General features: G+C 46.2%; 1 protein-coding gene across 1 annotated transcript in view; it reads right to left on the bottom strand.

Annotated features, from left to right (window-relative positions):
* Positions 1-24,545, bottom strand: part of CCDC60 (coiled-coil domain containing 60) — a 163,212-nt gene that overhangs the window by 5,723 nt on the left and 132,944 nt on the right. Inside the window, exons 6-11 of the mRNA XM_043557728.1 lie at positions 20,116-20,206; positions 14,622-14,856; positions 7,143-7,227; positions 3,750-3,821; positions 1,145-1,207; positions 393-515 (exon numbers count right to left, since the gene is read on the bottom strand). Of these exons, the coding sequence (XP_043413663.1) occupies positions 393-515; positions 1,145-1,207; positions 3,750-3,821; positions 7,143-7,227; positions 14,622-14,856; positions 20,116-20,206 (669 nt within the window). The remainder of the gene's footprint in view (positions 1-392; positions 516-1,144; positions 1,208-3,749; positions 3,822-7,142; positions 7,228-14,621; positions 14,857-20,115; positions 20,207-24,545) is intronic.

The following is a 24,545-nucleotide window of genomic DNA, read 5'->3' as shown; positions in this document are numbered from 1 at the left end:
AATTTTCCATGTCCCTTCCTGACTTGGAGCTTTGTATGTACTTAGCCTGCTGCTGGTGTACATCATCAGCTCCTCCTCATCTGTCAAGGCTCAGCCTGAAGTCACCTCCTTAGAGAAGTCCTCCTGAATTACCTGACCTAAATTAGTTCCTCATGGTTTCTCTCTCTCATAGTAACCTGTGTCTTCCTGTATAGCAATGATTATAATTTGTACCTATATATTTATAAATTTAGTTATTTGTTTCCGCCCATATTTTCCAGGAGACTGTAAGCTCCCTGAGGGCAGGAAATATGTCCTTACTCCCTGCTAAGCCCCAGCACCTGGCATCAGTGGGCATATGGTGGGTACTAGATGAATGTCCTTTGGATGAAGGGATATATGTGTGCCCTTACTTCATGAGGATTTCCATCTTGTCCTGAAGACAGAAGCCGGCTTCCTGGGCCACGCTGTAAAACTTTGCCCTCATGGTGTTGCACACGCCACTCTTGTACTGGATAATGTCCCGGTTGGTACGGCTGTAGACACAGATAAGAAGGGCTTAGGGGACAGGGTGCAAGATCAGACCCATGATGTGGCACTCCCTGGGCCCCAAGGTGTTCTGCAGTGGAATGCTTCTCTCAGCATTCCCCTGGATATAGGAAGGACAGATCTTCCCAATATCGAGCTGGTGGTTCAGGCTTTATTAAATAAGTCCACAGGGAGACATCCGGTCACCTGAGCCCAGTGAATGTTAAGGACAGTGAGATGAAAATGGAATTTGGAGCTGGGAGACTCCAGTTCAAACTCCAGTACCACTACTTAGCTATGTGGCCTCGGGCAAGACATCTCACCTGGCCAGGTTTCAGTTTGCTCCTCTGTAGAATGGGATAACACTCCTGCCTCATAGGATTGGTTTTGAGGAATAAGCATGATGGTGAATATAGAATGCTTCACCCAGTGCCTGGCACAGAGGAATTTTTTGCCGTTGTCTGCGTTGGCACCTTGGCCATGAGTCCCTTTCCCTGGGCAACCCTTGTCTTTAAGCAATGTGTATGACTTTGGGGAGTCTGGTCTGCATTGGGTTGTTTCCATACCCCTGGGAAGATAGAGGATGTGATTACCATAGTCCCTTTGGCCAGTTTGTTCCGCTGCCCGTCTGGCTTACCTTTTAGACTTCTTCTGGATGAGCAGAGTGTGGCTTTCTCCACTTGTACTGCTAGATCTTTCACTGAAACACAAAGGGATGGTTTCAAGTTGCCTGGAGCCTGCTTTTCACAGAAAGGGTGTCTTCAGGGCTCCTATGACACCTGCTAGCCTCCAGAATTCGGGTAAGGGAAGTGGCTCTAATCAAAGGACCAGTCATAGAACTCAGTGTATATTGTTCTCAGTGTATATTGGCCCTTGCTTCTACCCATGTCCTCTGCCTGGAGGGTCCTTCTTGTTTCTTCTCCACTTTCTCAAATCCAACCCTGTTTCATGGTCTACAGCAAGTTCTACCTGCTCTGAGTCTCGTAGTCTGACTTTGACCTTCTGTCTCTGTCAGGATGACATATTTTCTGGATCCCAGTTTCATCTGTACAAAATTGACCTTTCCTTCTGGAGGACAAGTTGACTTGGGGCCCTTCCGTTTTTCTCTCTACACCAATTGGCATGTAAGCTGGGGCTGAGTGCAGATTTGGGGAAGGGATAGTCAAGTCTTCCTAGTCATGATGTCGATTTTCCCAAACCCAGACTGCTTCTTCATTCAAGTATTGTCTTCTCTAAACTGGACTCTGAGCTGAACACTCGCTTCACTTGATTTTGGAGGCAGACAGAGCTGGCTCCAGAGCCCATCCCTGGCACCACCAGCTCCCAGTCTGTGGGCAAGCAACTCAGCTCGGGATCATCAGTGTCCTCATCTGTGATCAGTCAGCTCTCATGACACTGAACACTTCCCAGGTATGGGCTGATTTAATTCCTTGAGTGGCTACTCCCTCCTGTGACTTTGCCTGGTCAGAGTTTCTAGAAGGGGTGAAGCTCCATTGTGCACGCCTGTCCCTCCCCTGCACCTTCTCTTGTGTCCTACTTTAGTGATCTGGTCCTTCAGCATCAGTGTTTCTCACCTTCTCTCTTGCCCTGTCTCCCTTTGTTTTTACAAAATGCTTGGAAGACTTACTTGATTGCCTTATCTGTGTGGTTCTAGAGAATAACCCTGTTTTTCTTATCCCTGTGATGTGCTGCTGACCCTTCCCTTCTGGCCCTGTAGTGCCTGGAACTTCTTTAGGTAGGCCTGCCACTTCCCAAACCCCTCTCCGCAGGAAAGGTCCTGACCTTTGCTGCTTTTCCCCAGAGGCTCAGGGGACTGGATCTAGAGGTCTTAGCCCTGGTAGGTGATGGATTGAGCCCTTATCCCACCTTACTGGGATGCAGGCCCCAGGAATAGTACCCAGAAACCCTTGTGTTTGGATTCCAACCAGCAGCCCCAACCCCTGCAGATGCATTCTTTGGGAGAGTGGGTTGGCTTTGACCTTCCTCCTGATGGTCTGGAAGGTGGCTCTCTTCTTTTCTAGGGCTGATAGTGTGACTCGGGGGATGTGGCAGGTGAGGAAAGTAGTGGCATTCACTGTGATAGACAAGCGAACAGAAGTAAATAACAAAGAACCCTTTGCCTGTCTCTATCTCCCTTTTCCTTGGCCCTCCTTGAGTTTCAGCCATACCGATTTCTGCTCAATGCCTCTATGATTCCTTCTGTCTCAGGCTCTTTGTACATGCTATTCATTTTTCTTGGAACACGATTCCCATCTATCCCAGCCGTAGGCTAGCTAAGTCTTCTTTTCTTCAGGTCTCAGCTTAAATGTCAAACTCAGTTTTGGGCCCCTGGTGCTCAACATTCACCCAGTCCTCTTTGCTTGTCCTTCAGAACACTTTCCATAGTCATGATTATATGGCTAACCCTGTGGGATTATTTAATAAAGACATGGCTCTCCCATTAGACCAGTGATTCTTAACCAAAGGCAGGATTCAAGGAGCCCATGAATGCAGATGGAAAAAAGGTCACATCTTTATTTCAACTAGCCTTTAGCAGGAATGGAAATCACATGTATTTGCACCTTGCGTCACAATTGTGGCAGATATTTTGAAAGATCATTTATACTCAGCACTAATCTAAAATTATAGTAGTTATTAGATGTGCTAAGTCTTATTATATAACTCACTGCTAAAGAAGCTCATAGGTTACTATATCCCACATTTGGTTGTAATGTCATAATCTGTATTACTACAGATTTCTTTGTAAACTTTTGTTATTTACAGCACGGACTTAAAGGCATTTTTCTGAAAGGAGTCCTCAGACTGCCAGATGGTCCGTGGCACACGAGAAAGTTACAGCTTCAGTCCAGATAGTGAGATTTATGGTAGCAGTCTGTTGAATCCCTCCAAACCTAGCACAGTTTCTGGCACACATGGGGATTGATGAGTATACTTCAGATGAATAAATGACATGGGGGCAGACCTCCCTTCCCTCGCTACAAGTTGCTCACGTAAAGAGGGAAAGGGCAGTCCTGTAACACATCCTCCTTGCTTCATACCCCTCTACTACAGGAAGATTTTTAACTTTATGATATTCACTTTGGGATGTGGGGAGAGACACCTGGATTACCCCCCCCCCCCGCAGGAATTAAGAAGCTTATTTCTAATGAAGAAGGAAAAAGTCCCTCCTCCCTGCCCCACCTTCTATAGTCTGGTAAGGGGCATCTCCGCAATGGTCCCTGTAACTGTGGGGTGTCTCCTACCTTGATTTGCGGGTGGTCTGCACGTCTTTATAGGCAGAATCACTCTTGGTTTGTTTGAGGATTGACAAGATACTGCAAAGCAAGATGAGTCTTTTAATAAGGCCTTCAACATACGGTGCCCTGGAGGCAGTCAGTATCTGTGGGAGGATTCTCTTTCGAGAGCAGGGATCCTTAGACTTTATGGGGCATAGGAATCACCTGGAGACCTGGAGAGATTGCTGCTAATACAGAGCCATACTCCCAGAGATTTGGGTATGTTAGGCCTGGAGCGAGGCCCCAGAAGCTGCATTTAAAAACCACACACACACACACACACACACACACACACACACACACACACACTTCTGATACTGGTGTGCAGAGAGCACATTTTGAAACCTTAGAATTTCTCAACATACTGTGAAATAGTGTTCACTTGGAGTGCTTGTTAAAAAATAAAGTTTCCTCTGGAGATTCCGATTCAGTGGTTCTGAGATGAAGACTAAAAATTTGTATTTTTAACAAGGATCCAGCTGATTCTGATCCCCAGAGACACTTAGAAAATACTGCTAGGGGCGCCTGGGTGGCTAAGTTGGTTGGGCATCTGACTTCAGCTCAGGTCATAATCTCGTGGTTTGTGGGTTCGAGCCCCACTTCAGGCTCTGTGCTGACAGCTCAGAGTCTGGAGCCTGCTTCAGATTCTGTGGCTCCCTCTCTCTCTGCCCCTCCCCCACTCCCTTCTGTCTGTCTCTCAAAAATAAATAAACATTAAAAAAAATTTTTTTAAAGGAAATACTGCTAGCAGAGTTTTAAGAAAAGGTCATCTTCCTAGGTGATGTTATGGTCTGAATGTTTGCATCCCCCTGAACTCATCTGTTGAAATCTTAACCCCCAAGGTGAGGGTATTAGGAGGTGGGGGCATTTGTGAGATGATTAGCTCATGAAGTCAGAGCTCTCATGATTGGAATTAGCACCCTTACAAAAGAAACCCCAGGGTTTCTTACAAACCCTTACAAAAGAAACCCCTCCCTTCCCCCATGCGAGGTTACAATGAGAAGACGGCCATCTGTGGCAAGGACTGCCATCTATGGGGAAGGCCCTTGCCAGACACCGACTCGGCTGGAACCTTGATCTTGGACTTCCCAGCCTCCAGAGCTGTGAGGAATAAATACCTATTGTTTGTAAGCCACCCCGTCTGTGGCATTTTTGTTACAGCAGCCTGAACAGGACTAAGACGGCCAGAGGGCAGTCTGGCTTTGAGGCTGGGGGCTGATCCAGTTGGCTTTTAGGGGTTCTTAAAAACCCCAGAATCCTCTGTCATCCCTGCTGGGAACAGATGTGGGGCCTAAATTGAAAAAGGAATCCAGATTCTAAAGCGAGGAGGACAAAAGAAAATGTGCAGCTTTTCTTAACTGTCTCTCTACAGCTCTAAAGAGAAGCCTCCAATATCTGCTGCCTCAGGGAGAGATTAGGGAGATTTTTCTCCCAGAGGAGTTGAAGATGGGACATCTCAACAGGTTCTCGCTCTTGTAACCATGGTTATTGTATCACTGAAGTGAACACAGAGGCCACGCGGTGAGTTTTGTGTTCTCGCGTGGTTCTGTCTTTTGAGGACCTTATGCATCATCAGTCATCGCTCTTCTTCTCCATCCGTGTGGTGGGGCGTTGGTAATGGGTAGCTGTCAATACACCCGCCTCAGCAACATGCTGCGAAGATTCTGTGGGATGCCACGTGTGAAACAAAAGTACCACCAACACCATCACGGCGGTCATCATGTATTGAATGCTTACGATATGCTAGGCAGGTGCTAATATTAATATGTTAAATGCATTATTTCAGCTAATTCTCATTGAAATAGACATTATTTCCCCAAGTATAATATTTTACAAAGATAAGGCTATGTAGTTCTCACTACATCTCTTTGAGGTAGGTTGTTAATGAGTCTCACTTTACAGAATTGGAATCAGGCTCAGAGAGGTGAAGCAACTTGCTCGACATCACACAGCAATTAAATCATGGGGATGGAGATTGACCCTAGCCTCCTTGGTTCCAAGGCCAACGCTTTGAGGCCACACAGTCTCATCCTATAGACGAGAAAACTGAGGTTTAGAGAAAGGCTACGTTACGTTGACCTGTTCCGGGTTTCAGATGCATGTCAGTCTGCCTCCAATGCCAGTGATCATGCCATGAGTTCTTACAAAGGAGAGAGACCCGGGGAGCTGATGCTTCATCATTAGCGTCTGTCTCCAACGCTGATAAATCAGTAAGAGCGGCCAGGGCCTGAAGGGCTGGCATTGTCTCTGGATGCCTCCCGAGTGCCACCCTCTAAGCCCCGATGCCAGTTGAGGCAGCAGCAGACAAATTCGTCTTTAGCAAGCAGTGGCGGGTGTGATGCATGTGAAAGTGCTCAGTGAACTGTAATTATGGTAATAACAATAACCAATAAGTCATAGCCGGCATCCCAGTAGGCTGAAAGCGATGAAGAACCTCTTCCAGTGTGTCATTTATTTTCAGAAAGTCATTTGCTTACTCAGAAGGATCTGTACTTGGGAAGGGAACTCCAGCTCTAGCTTGCCTGCTCTCTGAGGTTTTTTGAGGTCGGAAGTCCCGTGGATAAGGCTTCCCGCCAGGAGGAGGACACTTCAGCTTCAAGTGCAGCGCCACGAGCCAGTCTCGCCAGTCTCTTAGGGTGGAAACCAGAATCCTGGAAGTGGCCTCTGGGGTCCCCAGACAGACTGATGCCTCTCTCCATCCCATTCTGGCCGCACTTCAGTCCTTGAAGGCGCCATGGTCCCTCCTCACCATTTTTGCACATGTGCTGCCTGAAACGTTCATCTGTCTCCTCACCCCGCCCCCCCCCCGCAACTTTGGCTGGGTAGCTCTTTTTCATGCCTCATCCACAATCTCTTATAGTCTCTTCCTTGGAGGGAACTTCTCTGATCCTCATCCACATCCCAGACTAGATCACATTTCCCTAGTATTCACCCTCTTAGTCCGAGCTTCCCTTTTATAACGCTTCCTGTAATAATTAGTACCTAGTCTATACATGGTCATAAATATTCAGTAAAAGAGTGGATGAATAACCTTACAACTCCTGGGAAGCAGGGTAGCATGGTGGTTAAGAGGATGCTTTTTGGAATTAGAAGGTTTTGTGCCCTTACCGTCGTTGGCTGGGTGACCTTGAACAAGTTACTTAGCCTCTCTGAGCCTCATTTTCTCATTTGTAAAATAAAGACCACAGTATCTTCCTTAGAGGGTTGTTGTAAGAACCCAGGGAGGTGATATACATGAACAAAGTACATAGCTCAGTGCTTGTCACAGAGAAAATATTAGGGATTCAGAACTGCTGTGGCTAATGTTATCACTGTTATTCTGATATCCTGTATTTGCCCCAGGGGTCAAGAGAACAATACCTGGGCGCTTTTTTGTGCATCCCATTTTCCATTATGACTGTCCTCCGGGCATCTTCCCGAACCATCTCCAGGAGCTTCTGCAGATCTGATGGGAACATGAGAGGTCATTGTCCAGAGGGCAGGCGGGGCTGGTATCCACTCTGCTTCTGTGTGTGGGGAGCTGGAGAGGGTAGATCGGGGTCTAGGCAGCCCACAGCGTTTGGCAGGTTATACACCCGGTATTATCTCCCTGCTTACAACCAGTGACTCATCGTTTTCCTTCTGGACAGCATCTACATTTCCTCCAAGTGGCCTCTCAGGCTTTGCAGGGTCTGGCTGCTTGTTTTCTCTCCTGTCTCATCTCACTCCCTTCCCCGACCTTAAACTCTAGTGTAGCCAGAGACAAAATGGTTTCCAATTCTCAGAAGAAATCGTCTTGTTCAGGAAACCCTCTCTGATCCCACAGACCTGATGTGGCAACCTGGTGACCCACAGGCTGAATCTAGCTCACAGGTTTTGTTTGATTTGATGCAGATGCCCAGCTTTTCAAACTGGAAGGTTTCACATAAAAATCCAGACCACCCGCTCCCCTGTAAAAGACTCTGAGATGGGGTTCATTCTTGCTGCACGCTGCCTGTGGCCATTGGGCAGGTGTGCACGCTCAGGCTGCCCCATTTCTCCTGCCTCTAGTGGACTTTTCCCTGCATACTTAATGTTGTTGCTGTTTTCTATAGTGTAGAAATACATTTTTGTACCTGACTGTTAGGGGTTGAAGTGTGTCTTCCCAAAAGATATGTGGATGTCCTAATCACCCAGTATCTCAGAACGTGAACTATTCACATTCTTGTTGGAAACAGAGACATTGCAGGTATAATTAGTTAAGTTAAGATGAGGTCACACTGCAGTGGAGTGGCATCTTAATCCAATATGACTGGTGTCCTTATAGCAAGAGGAGACAGACACTCAGGGAGAGGATGGCCTGTGATGGCAGAGGCAGATTGGATTGACAGTGCATCTAGAGCCAAGTGCTGAGGGTTGCCAGCTACTGTCAGAAGCTAGAAGAGGCAAGGAAGGATTCCCCACCTACAGGTTCTGGAGGAAGCATAGCCCCATGACACCCTGATTTTGGATTCCAGCCTCTAAAACTGTGTAAGACAATAAATTCCTGTTGTTTTCAGCCTTCTGGTTCATGGTACTTCATGACGCAGCCCTGAGAAACTAATATTAGAAAATGAACTGTACTTGGAGTGGGACAGTAGAAATCCTACATGTTTTATATGGATACAGATTTGCAAGTACCTGGCACTGTGCTTGTCATCGAGGGTTCTCAGTCAGCATTTGCTGAGTAAATAAGTGAATGGCTAAGGAGAGAAAAAGAGGGAAGAATTTGGAAGAACTTGAGCTAGATTTGGGGGTTCAGTGAAGGAGGACAGTGCCAGTGGGGACCCTTTTCACCCTTTGTCAGGTGCCTGTAGTCAACGCAAGTGCAGGTCTTAAAAGCCATACCTAGAAGAGTGAGGCCCAGTGCTTGCTATGGCCATTTGTATCCAGCCTTGTTTATGAATGCAGTCAGTGGGTGCTTAGGGCAAGGGCGCTCCTCTTCAATGACCTTGGAGCCATCTAGGCTGTGAACAACACCCTCATTCAGCCATTTTCTACCCCACCTTCTTCATTCTCAAGTAATCTATCTTCCCAGTAATTTGAGGGCATGATTCCATTTGACCTGAATCTGATCTTCCTCGTTGTCTCACCTCCCACCTCACCTCATGTCTCACCTCGTGTCTCACACCCACCTCCCCTACTGCTGCACATCCCAGAATCCTTGGCGAGTGTCTAGAAGCCTATGAGTAAGGCACCTGTAGCTGGTTCCTCCACTTTCTTCCCATCTCCTCAGAACCAAGGAGCAACATCTGACTGCTCCCCCACTCCTGCCCCCACTCACAAGCAAGCCAGCCTAGGGGTGGGTGGATACCAGCAAATGACCCTAGTGACCTGGCATGTCAGGCAGCTTTCCTAGAGAATCATATAGAAGGCTCCTCGCTCACTTAATGCACCGAAAAAAAATTTTTTTTTTCTGCTTGCCGATAATGCGTCTGGGAATGTATGGTGCCCAACCAAAATCAGGCTCCATTCATCATGTACCTGAGTTTGGTTACATATGAATTAGAATAAAGCCTGGGGGCTTGGAGGCCCACATCTACGCCTCATGGCTACCTGGGAGAAGATACTTGTTTGGAAGGGGAGCAGGTGCCACAAAATAGGGTTTCCCTGAGGAAGACAGTCCTGGAATGGGTGCCTACACTCAGAGGAACCTGCTCAGTCCTGAGTCCCCAGAGCCATGGAGAGGACACTACCCATTGCTCCCAGACAATGGCATCCTATGTTTTCGAGTGCTAAATCACACCGCCAAAGAAAAAAAATTCTGACTTCTGTCCTCCACCTTCCATCTACAGCCTGTCCACACAGCTCACTCTTGAGTGACAAAACTCATTCCTTCCTCTTTAGGGGAAAATGGAGGAGGTCTTTTTGTTCTATGGGGTTGGGTTCTGGGGGAACGTTAGCCACCGTGGGATGCATCTTTTCTGGGTTGCTATTTAAGTGAGTTTCTCCTCTTACAGTTCCAAGACTGGGAGCTTCAAGACTGGCAGCAGGAATGGCCTGGGCTTTGGTTTCTCGAGAATCCCCTTGCCATTGATTTGGGGAGGGGATCAGTCCATGGAGAGGCCACAACCTGCTGTCTCCAGTGATTTGCCTCCACAAAGACTTCATTATGCAGCCAGCCCTGGAAATTAGACCTTGGTCAAATGGTGTCTCTCAGAATAGGATTCATGAATTCAGAATAAATTTGAGAAGGTTTTAGAAGGCAGTGAAAGTCTGGGAAATTAATCTACTTTTGTCAAGGCTCTGACAAATGGGATGAGGATAACGTATAAATAGAGGGGAAGGGTGAGGAGGTGGAAATAGAAAGACTTTCTTTTTGGGACATAGATATCTGGTGGAAACGCATCTCCTGGTCATTGTTGTGCACCTGCAGTGTGCCAGGCTCAAGGTGAATAAGATGTCATTGTTCCACACCAGCAGGGAGCTCACATTCCTTTCCCCCCCTCTTCCTTAGTAATAGAAATATGTGCACGTGCACGCACGCGCGCGCACGCGTGTGTGTGTGTGTGCTTTTATGTGTGTGAGGGTAAGCATTTACTAGACCTGTTGTCCAACATCTTTGCAGCTAGGTGTGCCCCTGTGACTAAATTCTAGGCAATGAGAGTTTAGTAGAAATGTTGTATGGAGCTTCTGAAAAGATTGCTTCAATTCAGCTGGGAGTGAGCAATTTCCTACTTCACCTACTTTCTTCTGCTTCCAGCCTAGCATGTGGCTGTGATGGCTGGCATTCTAGCCATTTTAGATCGTAAAGTGATGCTGAGAATCATGGCAAAGAAAGACAGAAGGAAGCAGATTTCCTGATGACCTTTTGGAGCCATACCAGCTGTGGACTGGTCTTTTTTAATCTGTAAGAAATATAAATATCTTTCTTAAGCTACTATTTTTCAGATTGCTGTATCTAGCCAAAAGGAGTTCCTGATACACTGAAATACAATTGTAAGTTAAAATTAAGTACTCAGTAAAACCAAATATAAGTACTAAGGGAAATGACAGGGAGGAAACCCAGGAGAGTCAGAGAAGACTTCACAGGGAACATTTGAGTTGGGTCTTGAAGGTTGACTAGGAGTCCACCAGACTAAAGTGTCACAGGTTAAAAGGCACTGCAGACAGAGGACAACATGAGAGAATGAGCATTGTTTAAGAAGAGGAAAGCTATTTGGTGAGGTTGGAGTGCCTGGTGGAAGGTATGAAGTGGCGAAAGCTGAGCCTATTGTAACAGCTTGGGACTAGATCAGATGCACTGTTTTAGAGGCAGTGGGGAGTCTTGAAAGATGTTAAGCTGGGCAACACTGCATCAGATTTATTTTTAAGTTTATCTATTTATTTTTGAGACAGAGAGAGTGAGCAGGGGAGGGGCAGAGAGAGGGAGAGAGAATCCCGAGCAGGCTTTGCACAGTCACCATGGAGCCGGATAGGGGGCTTGAACTCACGAACCATGAGATCATGACCTGAGCCAAAATCCAGAGTTAGATGCTTAACCAGCTGAGCCGCTTAGGCACTCCTACGTCAGATTTTTAAGTTAGAAAGTTCCTTCTGGCTCAACATGGAGAAGAATCCATGGGCAAGTGAAGGCAAGACAGGAAGCAGGGAGACTAGGAAGCTGTTGCTGTCATGTAGGTGAGAGGTAATGAGACTGTGGACCTGGGGGTTCCAAACTCAGGTACCAAGAAGGGTCAGGTACCGGGATGGATGACATGAGCTAGTGTAAGAAAAATCAAATTTTGTGTGACTTGAGGGCTAGACTGGATTTCCTGGGTTCAAATTCTGGCCTCATCACTTATTAGATGTGTGACTTTGGTCAGATAATTTAATCTCTCTGTACCCCACTTTTCTCATCTACAAAAAGGCATAAAATTGTGAGGACTCATTGAATTTACATGCAAATATATACATACACATAAATGTGAATTTATATATGTACACAGTATGTATATAGTAGAAGCTAGAATAGTGCCTGATACGTAAAAGTCTTCTTAAGCATTAACTCTTGTACTGTCATCATCGTCATGATCATCATCATCCTTATTCTAAGGAAAATAGTAGGGCACATGAGATGATAAATGGCCATGCACTTGGCCAATTGGGAGCAATGATTGGGGGTAATAGGGAGTGGTGGGGATTGTGGAAAACTAGCCAGCACGTGCCCCCCCTAAGAGGGGCAGCTCCATTTGGATGTAGTGCATGGTTGTGGGTCCACTCTTGCCACAGTGGTGGTGGTGGTGGGTTTTTAATCAAAATTTTTATGTAAAATCTTTCAATCTTAGAATATCACCCCAGTTGTTTTTTTTTTAAACAAAACCTTGTGTATTAAAATGTAAGTGGCAGGAACTAGCCTGCATGCCTCAGTTTTCTATCTCTAAACGAAGATGAAAGCGACGGGAATGAAGAGAGAAGGTTTAAAGGAGTTTTAGGAGGTAGGACTGAGGGGACCAGTTAGCTGGTTAGATGTGGGTAGGAGGCAGCGACTGGGGACAGGTCTGCGGTGTCTCAGAGGCCTGGAGAGGTGGCACTGTTCACCCGTCTGCTCATCACAGATACCTTCCCCCTCCACCCCCTCCTTCCTTCGGCATGCCTGCTTCCTCTTGGGGGACACTGTGCCACTTCTGGACTGAGGCAGTTCTTGGAGCTGGGGACACTTCTCTTCTTACTTAAGAGCAGGGCTTTTGGGGCTGAAAGAAACACAACATGGATATAACATTGATAACCACACAGACACCTTGAAGAGAAAACCAGATCTGGTTAGTCCTGTACTGAAAACCTCCCAGAGACTTGCTGTTGCCATTGAGATCATTCTGAAGTCCTTACCTTACCCTACAAAGGCCATGCCCACTCTGACTCCTGCCTCCCTCCCCGGCTTCATATCCTGAGACCTCAGCCTAAATGGTCAGAGCTGAGAGAGGCTTTTTTGATGACTGTGGCTAAACTAGCCTCATCCCCACCGACAGTCTCTCTCTGGCCCATGTCTTGTTTTATTATCTTCTGATCACGTATCATCTGCAACTGACTTGATATTTGCAGTTTTGTTTATAATCTGCTTTTTCCTTCTAAAACATAAGCTTGGGGAGGCCAGGAACTATAATCCTCAGTGCCAGGTGCTCAGTAGCTGATCAGTAGATATGTGTTGAATGAAAGAAGGTTCAAGAAATCCATAAGAGTCACACGTCTGCTGATGGCTGATCTTGGTTCCTCACTATCTTAGATAGTCTGTTCAGCAAACAGCTTTTCAGGGCTCGGAGCCTTTCATGGATTTTCATGGCTTTCACCCTGTTGACAAGGGTGGGAATTTTTCTCATTGGCAGTCATTACTCTGAGTCCTGACCACTTACTGGATGCTTTGTCCTTCTGTCCATTCTTTGTTTTGATGATTAGGGCCTCAATCAGGCTTTCTGGTCTACCTTGACCTCTTATTCAACCTCCTTGAAACTATCCTACACCCAGTTCTTTTCAGCTCAGCCTAGCCCAGCCCAGCATTGGTTGCCACAGGCATTCTAGATGGTCTGAAAGAACACTGGCTAAGAATACAGGCCTCCGCTTGGGCGCCACCGAGGGGACACAGGAGATGTGGTGGGAAGGGGTCCATGCACCAGAGCCCATAATTTTGCATTGGCCAGCTCGTTCATGATCCTTTCTTTTTCTCTTCTATTCTCTCTATCTTTCTGCATAAATCCCTTCTTTCCTATCTCCTTTCACTATACAAGCTCAACTCAGAAAGTTCTGAGAAAAATTTTTTTTGCATGACTTACGGAATCTAGTTACGATTCTATCTGGTGGAAGTCCATAGGCTGTACCTAAAAGAGTATGCAAAACTATGTATATATGTGTGTATAAATTTTCTTATGGAGAGAGGACTCCTAGTTTTTAATAGATTTTCTAAAGCACCTGTGTCCCCCAGATTGTGAACCACTGAAAATGTATCTTCCAGAGCAGGGGGAGGAGGGGACAAGTGTCACAGAGGGATACAACTTCCATATATAACATACTTGGAAAAGACAAATCCCTAGAGACAGAAAGTAGATTTGTGGTTGCCTAGAGCCATGGGGTGGCAAAGGAGAGAGACTGCCAATGGATATGAGGTTTTCTTTTGGTTTGATTGAAATGTTCTAAAACTAGATTATGATAATAGTTGCACAACTCTGTAAATTGACTAACAGTCATTGAATTGTACATTTAAAAAGAGTGAATTTTATGGTATGCAAATTATACCTCCATAAAGTTATTTTAAAAAGTCAATGCTGCATTTCAAAAACTTAGTATGAAAAAATGTGAAATATCTCATTAATAATTTTATATTGATTTCATGCTGAAGTGACAACATTTTATATAAGTTGGGCTCAATAAAATATAATTATTAGGATTAAAAAAATTTTTTTAATGTTTATTTATTTTTGAGAGAGAGAGAGACAGAGTACAAGCAGGGGAGGAACAGAGAGAGAGGGAGACACAGAATCTGAAACAGGCTCCAGGCTCCAAGCTGTCAGCACAGAGCCCAACACAGGGCTCAAACTCACAAACCGTGAGATAATGACCTGAGCCGAAGCCGGACGCTCAACTGACTGAGCCACCCAGGCGCCCCTATAATTATTAGAAATTTAAAAGGAGCAATTGATGACCATGGGCTGTCTCTCGAGGAGAAATTGCTCAGAGTAACCCAAGGTACAGAGTATATTTCCAGTCTCCCCTGGGGAAAAGCAAAGGGGACTGAGGAAATTGAACAGGGCTAGGAGACCCCTGTGTCTCTTTTAACTGAATGGAGGTGGAGGTGGAGTAGAAGGGGTTCTTGATGTCTAGCTTCAAGGCAAAGAGTCCAGGCAGATTGTGCAGATCTCAGGTACGACTTACTGATATGGAGAGGTTCTTCGTCAGGCTTGGTCGAAGAGGATTCATTGTCCTCAATGTCCTTGCTGCCTGTTGCCTGGGTGATCACACTCTGGGGCTCGTCTGAGCCGGGGTTCATGGACATCATACTGCTCTGGGGGGATGATCCCCCACTGGTCCGAGACAGACTGAGGGTGGAGCCTCGCCGGCTTGGCTTGCGGTTGGTGACACGCAGTATAGGAATTTTGAATTTCTTGGTCTGAAGAAAAGAGAGAAGAGAGAGGGGTCTCAGAAAGAAGGGAGGGAGGACAGAATGATGGAAGGAAGGAGAGAGGAAGGAGGGTGGAAAGAAGGGAGAGAGAAGAATAAAGGAGGGAGGGAAGGAAAGAAGAAAAGAAAGAAAGAAAAAGTAAAAACCTGGCTCTGAATGTGAATTTCTTTTGGCTCTTTCTGAACACCATGAGACGTATCCTGGATCTGTCACAAATCAGGATAGTTTAAAATGTGTATGATTTTTTTAATCTTTTTTTTTAAGATTTTTTTTTAATGTTTATTTTTGAGAGAGAGAGAGACAAAATGTGAGCGGGAGATGGGCAGAGAGTGAAGGAGACACAGAATCCAAAGCAAGCTCCAGGCTCTGAGCTATCAGCACAGAGCCCGACACGGGGCTTGAACTCACAAACCGCGAGATCATGGCCTGAACCAAAGTTGGACACTTAACCCACTAAGCCACCCAGGCGCCCTTTTTTAATCTTTTTATTTAAAAAAGTTTTTTTTTTAATGTTTATTTCTGAGAGAGAGAGAGAGAGAGAGAGAGAGAGAGAGAGAGAGCAGGGGAGGGGCAGAGAGAGAGAGAGGGAGACACAGAATCTGAAACAGGCTCCAGGCTCTGAGCTGTCAGCAGAGAGCCCGACATGGGGCTTGAACTCACAAACCACAAGATCATGATCTGAGTTGAAGTCAGACACTTAACTGGCTGAGCCACCCAGACACCCCTAAAATGTTTATTATTTGAAACAAACATTATGGGACTTACTCTGTTCAGTGAGTGCCATGGTTGTCCATGTAGTCACCGCAAGAAGCCAAACGCATATTCTAATGATGTTACCGGGGACCAGAAGAGCTTTTGACTTTTCTTTTGTAATAATCATCAGAGTTGATTTTTAAACTGTGGGAGGATGGGTCTCATTTCTCCAGCTACCTCTTGGTTTGACCCCACATTGCATGTATCAATTTCTTGTTCCACTGAGTTGACGCCAGGCCCTCCAACAATGAAGATTTGTGTTTGCTGGAATCTTCTGAAGAATGTAGGGTGGAGAAAATTCTATAGCTGACGTTTAGGAAGTGGGATATCGGGGAAGCAGATTTGTCTGATGAGAGCACTCGTTGTGGGAGGAAGGAGAGCCTTGGTTGTGGTGGACAGGAGGGTCTAGGTGACACGCCCTCGAAGGTAGTAAGGGGTAGGTAGAAGAAAGCCCTGTAAGGGAAATGTGGACTTTTGGGAGGAAAGGAGTCAGACAGGATGGGTTACCAGAGCGTGTGTGTGCACATGTATGTGTGTGTGTTCACCCGCTTGCATGATTGATGTCACTACTGTGCAGGGTCCTGTCTTCATTTAACTCATGGCCCAAGTCTTCCAGAGGGTTTCTAACTTGCCCAAGGTCACACACAGCTAGCATGTGGCAGAGCCAGGATTCAAATCCAGGTCAGGTCAACACCGATGCTAATTATTGGGCCTTGCTTGAAAATACTTTAAGCAATGCTCTTTTCTCAGTGGCATTGAAAATTCCCCTGATCCCATGCTGATGAAAATACCAGGTTTACAGTGGGACACAGTAGGTCCTCAGCTGCTCCAGGGTAAGAGCTCAATAGCGCCTTGGGCTATAGTTTATGCTCAATGAATGGAAACAGTTTTATTTGAGAACATTTATTTATTTATGTATTTATGTTTTTTTTTTTTTTTTAATTTACGAACTTTTAAAATGAATGCTCTTGCAGGGAAGAATGAGGTCATCTTTCAATCAGACTCATAGTGTTTGATACCTTCGGAAAGCAGATAGGAAGAAGAGACAGCACTGAGGCCACACCAACATCTAATAAATACCTAACAGGGTGGAGAGAGTTGTGTCCCTCAGGATTCGTATCACGGAGTCCACGGCATGTGGGCAGAAGTAATTTTTTGGTGGCTGCCTTGTGGGGCCATGAGTACAGGTGGAACTTCGCCGCCCACCCGGGGAAGAGGGGAGGGTCTTCCTGGTTGCACAGGGGAAGAAGAAAGTGGGTTTACCCAGATCTCCAAGGGGGCATGTTCTCTCCTTTGTCCAATCAGGAGCTTGACACAGCATCCCCTTTGTCCTGACATTGCAACTGGGGATAATATATGTGGAAGTCACCTCATCCGGTCTCCTCTGGCACAATATGAATTCCTGGCTTTGGAAACCAGACTCTTTAGATCAACATCATTTATGAAGGCCGGACACATCGTGTCCCAGGGGCAGCCTGGAGTCTGGCAATGAGCACTGGACTTGGATCCTGGGTGGGGTGGGGGGAGGGGGACGAACATCAGAGGGGCCTTGAGCAAGCCACAGCCTTGCCTCAGTTTCTTTATTTACAAAACAAAGAGAATAGACTGGGGTGGTCTCAAGGAGCTTTCTGCATCCAGAGCTCCGTGTGGATCTTCCTTGGGCTAGGATTTCATTTTGTGCTCCTAAAGTTGCCATTAATTAAAATTCAATTAACAACCTCAGCCAGGAAATCCGAAGTGAAGGGCTGACACTTCTGATTAATTGAGAGTGGCAGAAAAATAAAATGTGGGGGGAACATGTGACAGGCAGTTTCAGCATCTTGCTTACCCTTTATTGAACTGACTCTGTCTGAATTGACTTAAATCCCCAAATGCTTCTTCCCTATTTTTTATATTTCACTCAGGAGCAGTGTTAACCAGCTGCTGTGTTCCACCTCAGTAGGGACTGCTTTTGGCAACAAAGGAAAAGATTTCCCTGAGTGATTCCTTATACTTTTTCAGAAGCAAAGGGTTTCAAACTGGCGGCCCATGGGGGGGTTGGGGGTGGGGTGGGGACATGATTAACTGCCTGGAATTTTACAAATTGGGGAGGTTTTTATATAGCAACCTAGGTTATTAGTCTCTCTGAAAAATGATAAGCCCCAGACTTCCATTCTCACATGGCAAAATGGCTAGAGCTGGGCAGAAGTTCTTCCCTTTAGCTGAACAGGCATATCCCTGTTTGCCACAGACCTCACCACTCCCTAATGCATTACACCCATCCAGATTTTTTTCATATACCCAGTTTGCCTGGTTCTTACACAAACATGATCTTGGCACTGACAAGCTCTAAACACACAGAAGAATATCAGTTGCTGTGGGAATTGATTGCAGCCCATCTTTCAAAGCTCTCATTTTAGAGGCGCAGAAACTGAAGTCAGGAGACAGGAAAGGACTTGTCTGAAGCCACACGGTGAACCAGGTCACCGTGGCTAAGCTAGGTCTCCTGACTCCTAATCCAGTGCTCCCTTGTCCTCAGAATGGACCACACTTCAGCCTAGAGTGTGACCTATAAATTTCCTAGGGAATTCAATTTTGTGAGAGTTCCAGTGTGGTGATTTACTGTCCCCTGTTGCAATTTTTGTCATGAATATTCCTGGAGGACATTTTTTTTTTTAAGGTTTGTGGTTCCTGCTGCTTTTTCTGTGCATCTCTGGAGACAGATGTACACAGTGTCTCCATAGCAACTTTCTGTGATAAAAAATAAAGGCTTCTACTTCTCAGATCTAGGCACACCCTGATGAAAGAGCAAGAAAATAGTGCAACTCTTCATGAGGGGCAATTATAATCGTGACACCATGGAGGACATGCATTTGACGAGCTCAGTGTTTAATAAACAGTGTTTCATGAACAGACCCAGGATTAACTCTTCGCTCTGCCATTACCCGGTTGTGTGACCTCATGCAAGTCACTTAGCCTCTCTGAGCCTCAACTTCCTCCTCTCCCAGCTGGGGATTAGAATTGTGCCTCCTGGGGCAGAGCTGGCTAATGTACCCAAAGCATTTCCTCAGCATAGAACCTGGCCCATTGCAATTATGTTAAAAAGTGGCTTCTAAAAATTATATAACCATGGGGCGCCTGGGCGGCTCAGTCAGTTAAGCATCCGACTTCAGCTTAGGTCATGATCTCACAGTTTCTGGGTTCAAGTCCCGTGTCAGGCTCTGTGCTGACAGTTTAGAGCCTGGAGCCGCTTGAGATTCTGTGTCTCCCTGTCTCTCGGCCTCTCCCCTGCTTGTGCTCTCTCTGTCTCTCAAAAATAAATAAATGTCAAAAAAATTAAAAATTATATAACCACAATAATTATCAACATTTTGCCACTTTCTTTTTTTTAAATTTATGTTAATGTCTTATTTATTTTTGAGAGCGAGCGAGCACACAAGTGGGGGAGCGGCAGAGAGAGGGAGACACAGAATCCAAAGCAGGCTCCAGGCTCTGAGCTGTCAGTGCAGAGCCCGATGTGGGGCTCGAACCCACGAACCGTGAGATCATGGCCTGAGCTAAAGTTGGACACTTACCCAACTGAGCCACCCAGGCCTCCCTACCCCTTTCAAAGTGAGTTGGCATGGTGTTTCCTGAGGTTCTTTACTAATGTTGTGAAGTAGGCAGGGATGAACATTATTCTCATATTGTGGGGAAGGGCACAGGTGTAGGAAACATTCTAGGTGCCTGCTCTTTCAACTTTACTTATCTAAATATTACCTCTTGTCAGGGTGCCTGGGTGGCTCAGTCAGTTGTATATCTGACTCTTGATCTCTGTTCAGGTCATGATCTCACAGTTCATGGGTTCGAGCCCCACACTGGGCTCTGTGCTGATGACTCAGAGCCTGCTTGGGATTCTCTCTCTCCCTCTCTGCCCCTCCCCCACTTATGTGCACTCACGTGCCCCCCCCCCAATAAATAAATAAACTTAAATAAATATTACCTCTTGTCATTATTACTTTACGGTGCTTGTTTGTTGGGTAGATGAATTTGGGAAGCTTTGGGTTTGGAATAGTTTTGAGTGAAAAGAATAGACCTCTCGATGTTCCCTTGGTGGTAAATGCGCGTTCTTGTTTGTAGAACACCCTATCTGTTGAATCACCTACTTCTTATTTTCTGGCTGAGTTGAAAAGAGAGTGAGAGATCGAGAGAGAAATGACTGATATTGATTAAAAACATGGAGTGAGGTGAGTCCATTTCCTTCCGGTGACATGTAATTGAACAGCTCCGCAGCTGCTCCTCCCCTTTCCCGTGAAGTGGTTTCTGGCCAAATGTCATGTCTCCCGTAATCCCCAGATAGCCGTTTTAATTAAAATTTACAAAAACCATCCAACAGCAATGTGGTTCTGATTTCTCTTCACTCAGAGAACCAACTAGAAAAAAAAAAAATCCCATCAGAGAAGAGACTGGCAAAAAACGCTCCCAATGCAAGTCGGGGCTGGTAGCCAGACCAGAGCGTCGTGTGCTGGTAGTTACCTTAGGTGCTGTCACGAAGTGCTCCCACCTCTGTCCCATGGACTTGTCCTTATTGATTTTTTTTATTGTGTTCTTGCTTCCACCCGGGTCCCTGAGTGAGAAACAGCTTAATGAGTTTTCCGTTCCCAGAGCCTCGGTTTTACTACAAGTTCTTTTAGGAAATGCAATGAATGGATGATGGATGGTGGCTGTTCTCTGTTACGGTTTCTTCCCCCCCCCCCCCCGCCACTCCCCCCACGTTTGCGTGAAGAAGTGAGAGGCACAGTCCTCCATAGCTGGGTCCTGCCAGTGAAAATTGAGGTTAGGAGAGACCACCGCTTACAAGGTGGGGCTGAGGGAGGTGAATGTATTTGTATTCATTCTGCATCTGTTTGCGATTTGGACTTGGGTCCTCTCCTAAACTCCAGGGCAAGTCTGCAGCTACTCCTGGGGGGTGAACTGAAAGGCATGTTCATTTCTGAATCTCTGCCTGCGGTGGTGTCCAAGAATCCTACCAGGAGGGGCACTTGTGAGTAGCATGGAGAGAGTATAACTGAGGGGGCCTGTGGAGAGGTTGTGGGGGCAGGTTTTTGCACAATGAAAATCACTGGTTTGGAGCGTATTGAGCAGAACTCTGTACGATGCTATGTGCAAGATGCTTTCTCACTGAATTGTCTCAGTAAAACTTTGCGATGCAGTCATTGTCACCCCATTTTACAGATGAGAAAACAAACGGGGGCGAGGGTGCTCAGGTCACTCACCCAGGTTCAGATTTACAGTGAAACTAATGACTGTCACTTGATGGGTCCCTGTACCTAATTTTCCACTGCAATTTTTCTATTCCTTTTCTTAAAGCACCACCATTCCCCAGTTAACTAAACTTTGGGTACCCTAAATCCTGGTTCCTCCCCTCAGGGGTTGGGAACTTTCTGGTTATGAGACTGAGCCTCCAGCAAGTTTTGTTGGTGCTGTGCCCGTAATCCCTCATCTGAAACCCATAGGACCAGATGTGTTGCCACGTTGGCATTTTGGGAAGGATATATGCTGCCTGTGCCATATGTTAACGTAATCCTTCCAGAAGCGGGGACTGGGACAGCATCCTGTAACCAGACACATTACTATTTCTGCAGTGACATATATGAATATTTACTCTAGGTGGGCTAAAGACCTGTAAATAACTTCAAGTCAGATTGTGCCACCAAGTCAGTTTGGTTCATGTCAAAGCTTGCTGCAGAATGAGTTATGGAAAAATTGTTTCCAGAGCCTTTTGGATTTTGGACTTGGGGCTACAGGACAGTGGATCTCTGTTGATAAACAAGCAGGAAGACTCAGTGTGTGCTCTTTCAATTCCTTCTACCTATCAATCAATGATTGATTAACTCACTGATTTCTCTTTCCGTCCGTCCATCCATCCATGCATCCATCCATCCATCCGTCCACCCATCCACCCATCCCTTTCTTTATCTCCTTTTTCTCTGCAGAAAGGATTTTGGATGGCTGGCATCCTTTAAATCATTTGGCTGGCTGTCATCTAGTATAGAGCAGGGACTTGAGGAATTGAGGTGGCCAGACCAGGTTGATGACGGGAGGCACTGACAGGGGTCTAGACTTCTCAGGGGCTGCTGAGCGCTGATGAGGGAGGTGGGAGATGCTCAGATATAGGAGATAAAGGGTGATCAAGCTCAAACTTGCATAAGACGGGCTTCTCATGGCACAAGGCTCTGGGTAGTGAAATCGAAGGCTTTTACCAGCCCAGATGTGGAGCAGGGGCTGGGGGTGGGGGTGGGGGGGGAGGTGTGCCCTCCTCCCTGGCAGGACTTTGCTGAATATTTATCAGCCCACAGCCACAACCCAAGAAACATACATAGGCGCCAAGGTGGAAGTCAGGCTGGGGAGGGTGGGGCGGGGTGAGAATGTGCCTTCAAGCTTTTTGTAAGACTTTATGTTTGATTACACAATAAAAAGCCCTCTGAATAATTAACAGTGAAGCTCATTTAATGTTGGTTCTGCCTGCTTCTCCCCCGAGTAATCAAATTAGGGAATATTTAAAATCCAGCCAGAGGAAGGAGCAGCAATACTTCAGTCCTATAAACAATATTTAAACTAGCGGCGCTTTTGAAGTCTGATTTAAGGCTCACCAACTGGAAGCTTTAGCAGTTTCTGCTTTGGAGCGTTTCTTTCAAGACCACAGGGCTTTGGGGCTCCTTCCTTTCACTAACGCAGCTCCTGCTGTGCCTCCAGCCTTCTTCTTGAAGTTCAAAAGCAACCCCCTTCCCCTTTCAAAATTAAATCTGGTCCCAGCCAAGCTTTCAAAATCTTAAATATTCAAGCCCGATCGGGAAGATGGGGAGGCTTTCTGTTAACGCTGACTTCCTAGATGACCCGAAATCTATTGCGACTCCAGGCAGCAGGTAAATGAGTTAAAAATGCAGCGAGGCTCCCAGAGATCTTAAACAGCCCTTGCGCCCTTGCTCGTGCAAAGCCACTGATAAAGAAAGGGCCCTGGTTAGACAGAATCAGTCTCTGTGATGTTTCATTCTCAGTAGCAAATAAACCAAAAAAAGGAAGATCAAACAGGGGCAGGAAAAGAAGTAAACCACCTGTGTTTCTTTGTCCACAGGGGGCTGGCTGCACACCTTGTCTGAGATGGGCACAGCAAGTTGACAGTCCGTCCTTCCCAAGGCTTGGTGGGGTGGTCATTAGTGCTGTTTACCAAATAGTCCCAGGTCTTTCCGGCTCCTTGAGGACAGGGGTAGTGCTGTGACTTGCTTTGTTTAAAAGCAATTAACCTTGTTTTTTTTTTTTTTTTTACCATAAATTTCATAGTTAAATAAATAAATAAATAAATGCAATTGAATGTGGCGTTTAGGGTGGATGCTTTAAGGGCCAGCCCTCAAGGCAGATTCCCTCTGCTGCCGAGTTGATGGTGGAAGCTTATGTTGACAAGGAGCTCCTGTCAGCCTGGGTCCTTGAGCGACTAAGGAGCACAGCCCCATGTTGATGACACGTAGGACGCCCAGGAAATGCACTTGTGTTGCATTAAGCTTTTGAGATTTTAGGGTTGTTCATTCCGGCAGCTTAATTTAGTTTACCTAATTGATGTCCCTGATCTACTGTTTGTGTGACCTCAGGCAAGTCTCTCTGAGCAATAGGACTGGGAAAGCAGTGCATGCTGGTGGTTAACAGTGGGTTTAAGAGTCAGGTGGCCTGGATGTTCGAGTCCTGTGCCTGCCCTCCTTCCGAGGCGTGTCTTTGTGTAAGTTACTTAGCCTCTCTGAGCCTCAGTGTCCTCATCTGTAAAATGGAGGGAATAATATTAGTTATGTCAGAGGATTGCTGTGAAGATGAAATTTGGGGCTTGTTAGGGGCTTGTCGGGGTGCCTTGTACAGAGAACTGAACACAGTTAAACTCTTAACAGTATGCTTTTGTCGACAGCGGTCTAAGTGTGGCTTGGAGGAGGGGCTGATGGTGGGGAACGAGGCACTAGGGCAGACCCATAGGGGCAAATCTGCTACGATTTTCAGACCATAATTTCCCCTTGCTGAAGCTTTCTGGGGGATCTGATTTGCTAGCAATCAAGGGACGAAAGCGTTGAGCCCCGTCGCATCTCATTTAACTGTACCCACCAAGCACATTTTGTTCCTAGTGTGTCACTTGAAATCTCTCCACAGCGGCCATCAGAGTGGTTTTCTCAAATACTTCACTCAGCCTTTGCGAACCGTCATGTGGGGTAAAACACCTACTTCTCAGAGTGGAAAGTCTGTTGACCGGTTTAGAATGCATTCACGAGTCCATGACTGAGTTTGGAGATCGGCGGTAACTGCTGATTGTGCACCAGGGAAGGAGGGGACAGAGATCAGAGCTCCCAGGATCTCCCAGGCAGGTTGCCTCCCTAGTGACAGGTGCTCCCATCATCCTGCCAAGGTCCCCTACTCCTGCAGAGATGTCCTCTTGAGTAAAGCAGGGGAGGCATTTTGCAATTAAATCAGTGCAGAGGGGAGAGCAGGTGAAATCCAAGATTTCACTCAAATGTCACCTCCCGAGTGAGTCTTTCCCGGATGACCCAATTTAAAAGTCACCCCCAACCTGCCACTGTCACATCACCCCGTCAATTTCTTTGTGACCCTTGGTGCTATCTCACAGCATCTTGATTGTTGCATGTTTATTATCTGCTCCCCTAAAGCTGCAGAGAACAGAGATGTTACCTGCTTCCTTCACTGCTGTATCCCCAGTAGTGCCTGAAAACAGCAGGCTTGAGGAACATGAGAGTTTCCGGGGTGGGGTAGGGGCGCACATGACAAGGGAAAAACAACTTAAATGTAATAACTGCTATTTTTGCATGTTCTTCAGAATGATGCTGCATTTTTCCCCCCACAAGATTGACGATCTGGCAAAGACTTAAAGTTCTTACAGGACTTGGTTAAATATGTTGATAAACTCCACAGTCATT

This window comes from Prionailurus bengalensis, chromosome D3 (assembly GCF_016509475.1).
Source record: "Prionailurus bengalensis isolate Pbe53 chromosome D3, Fcat_Pben_1.1_paternal_pri, whole genome shotgun sequence".
In the NCBI taxonomy this organism is placed as follows: Eukaryota; Metazoa; Chordata; class Mammalia; order Carnivora; family Felidae; genus Prionailurus; species Prionailurus bengalensis.
The sequence above is the reverse complement of the archived record's forward strand: the minus strand, read 5'-3'. Positions and strand labels throughout refer to the sequence as shown.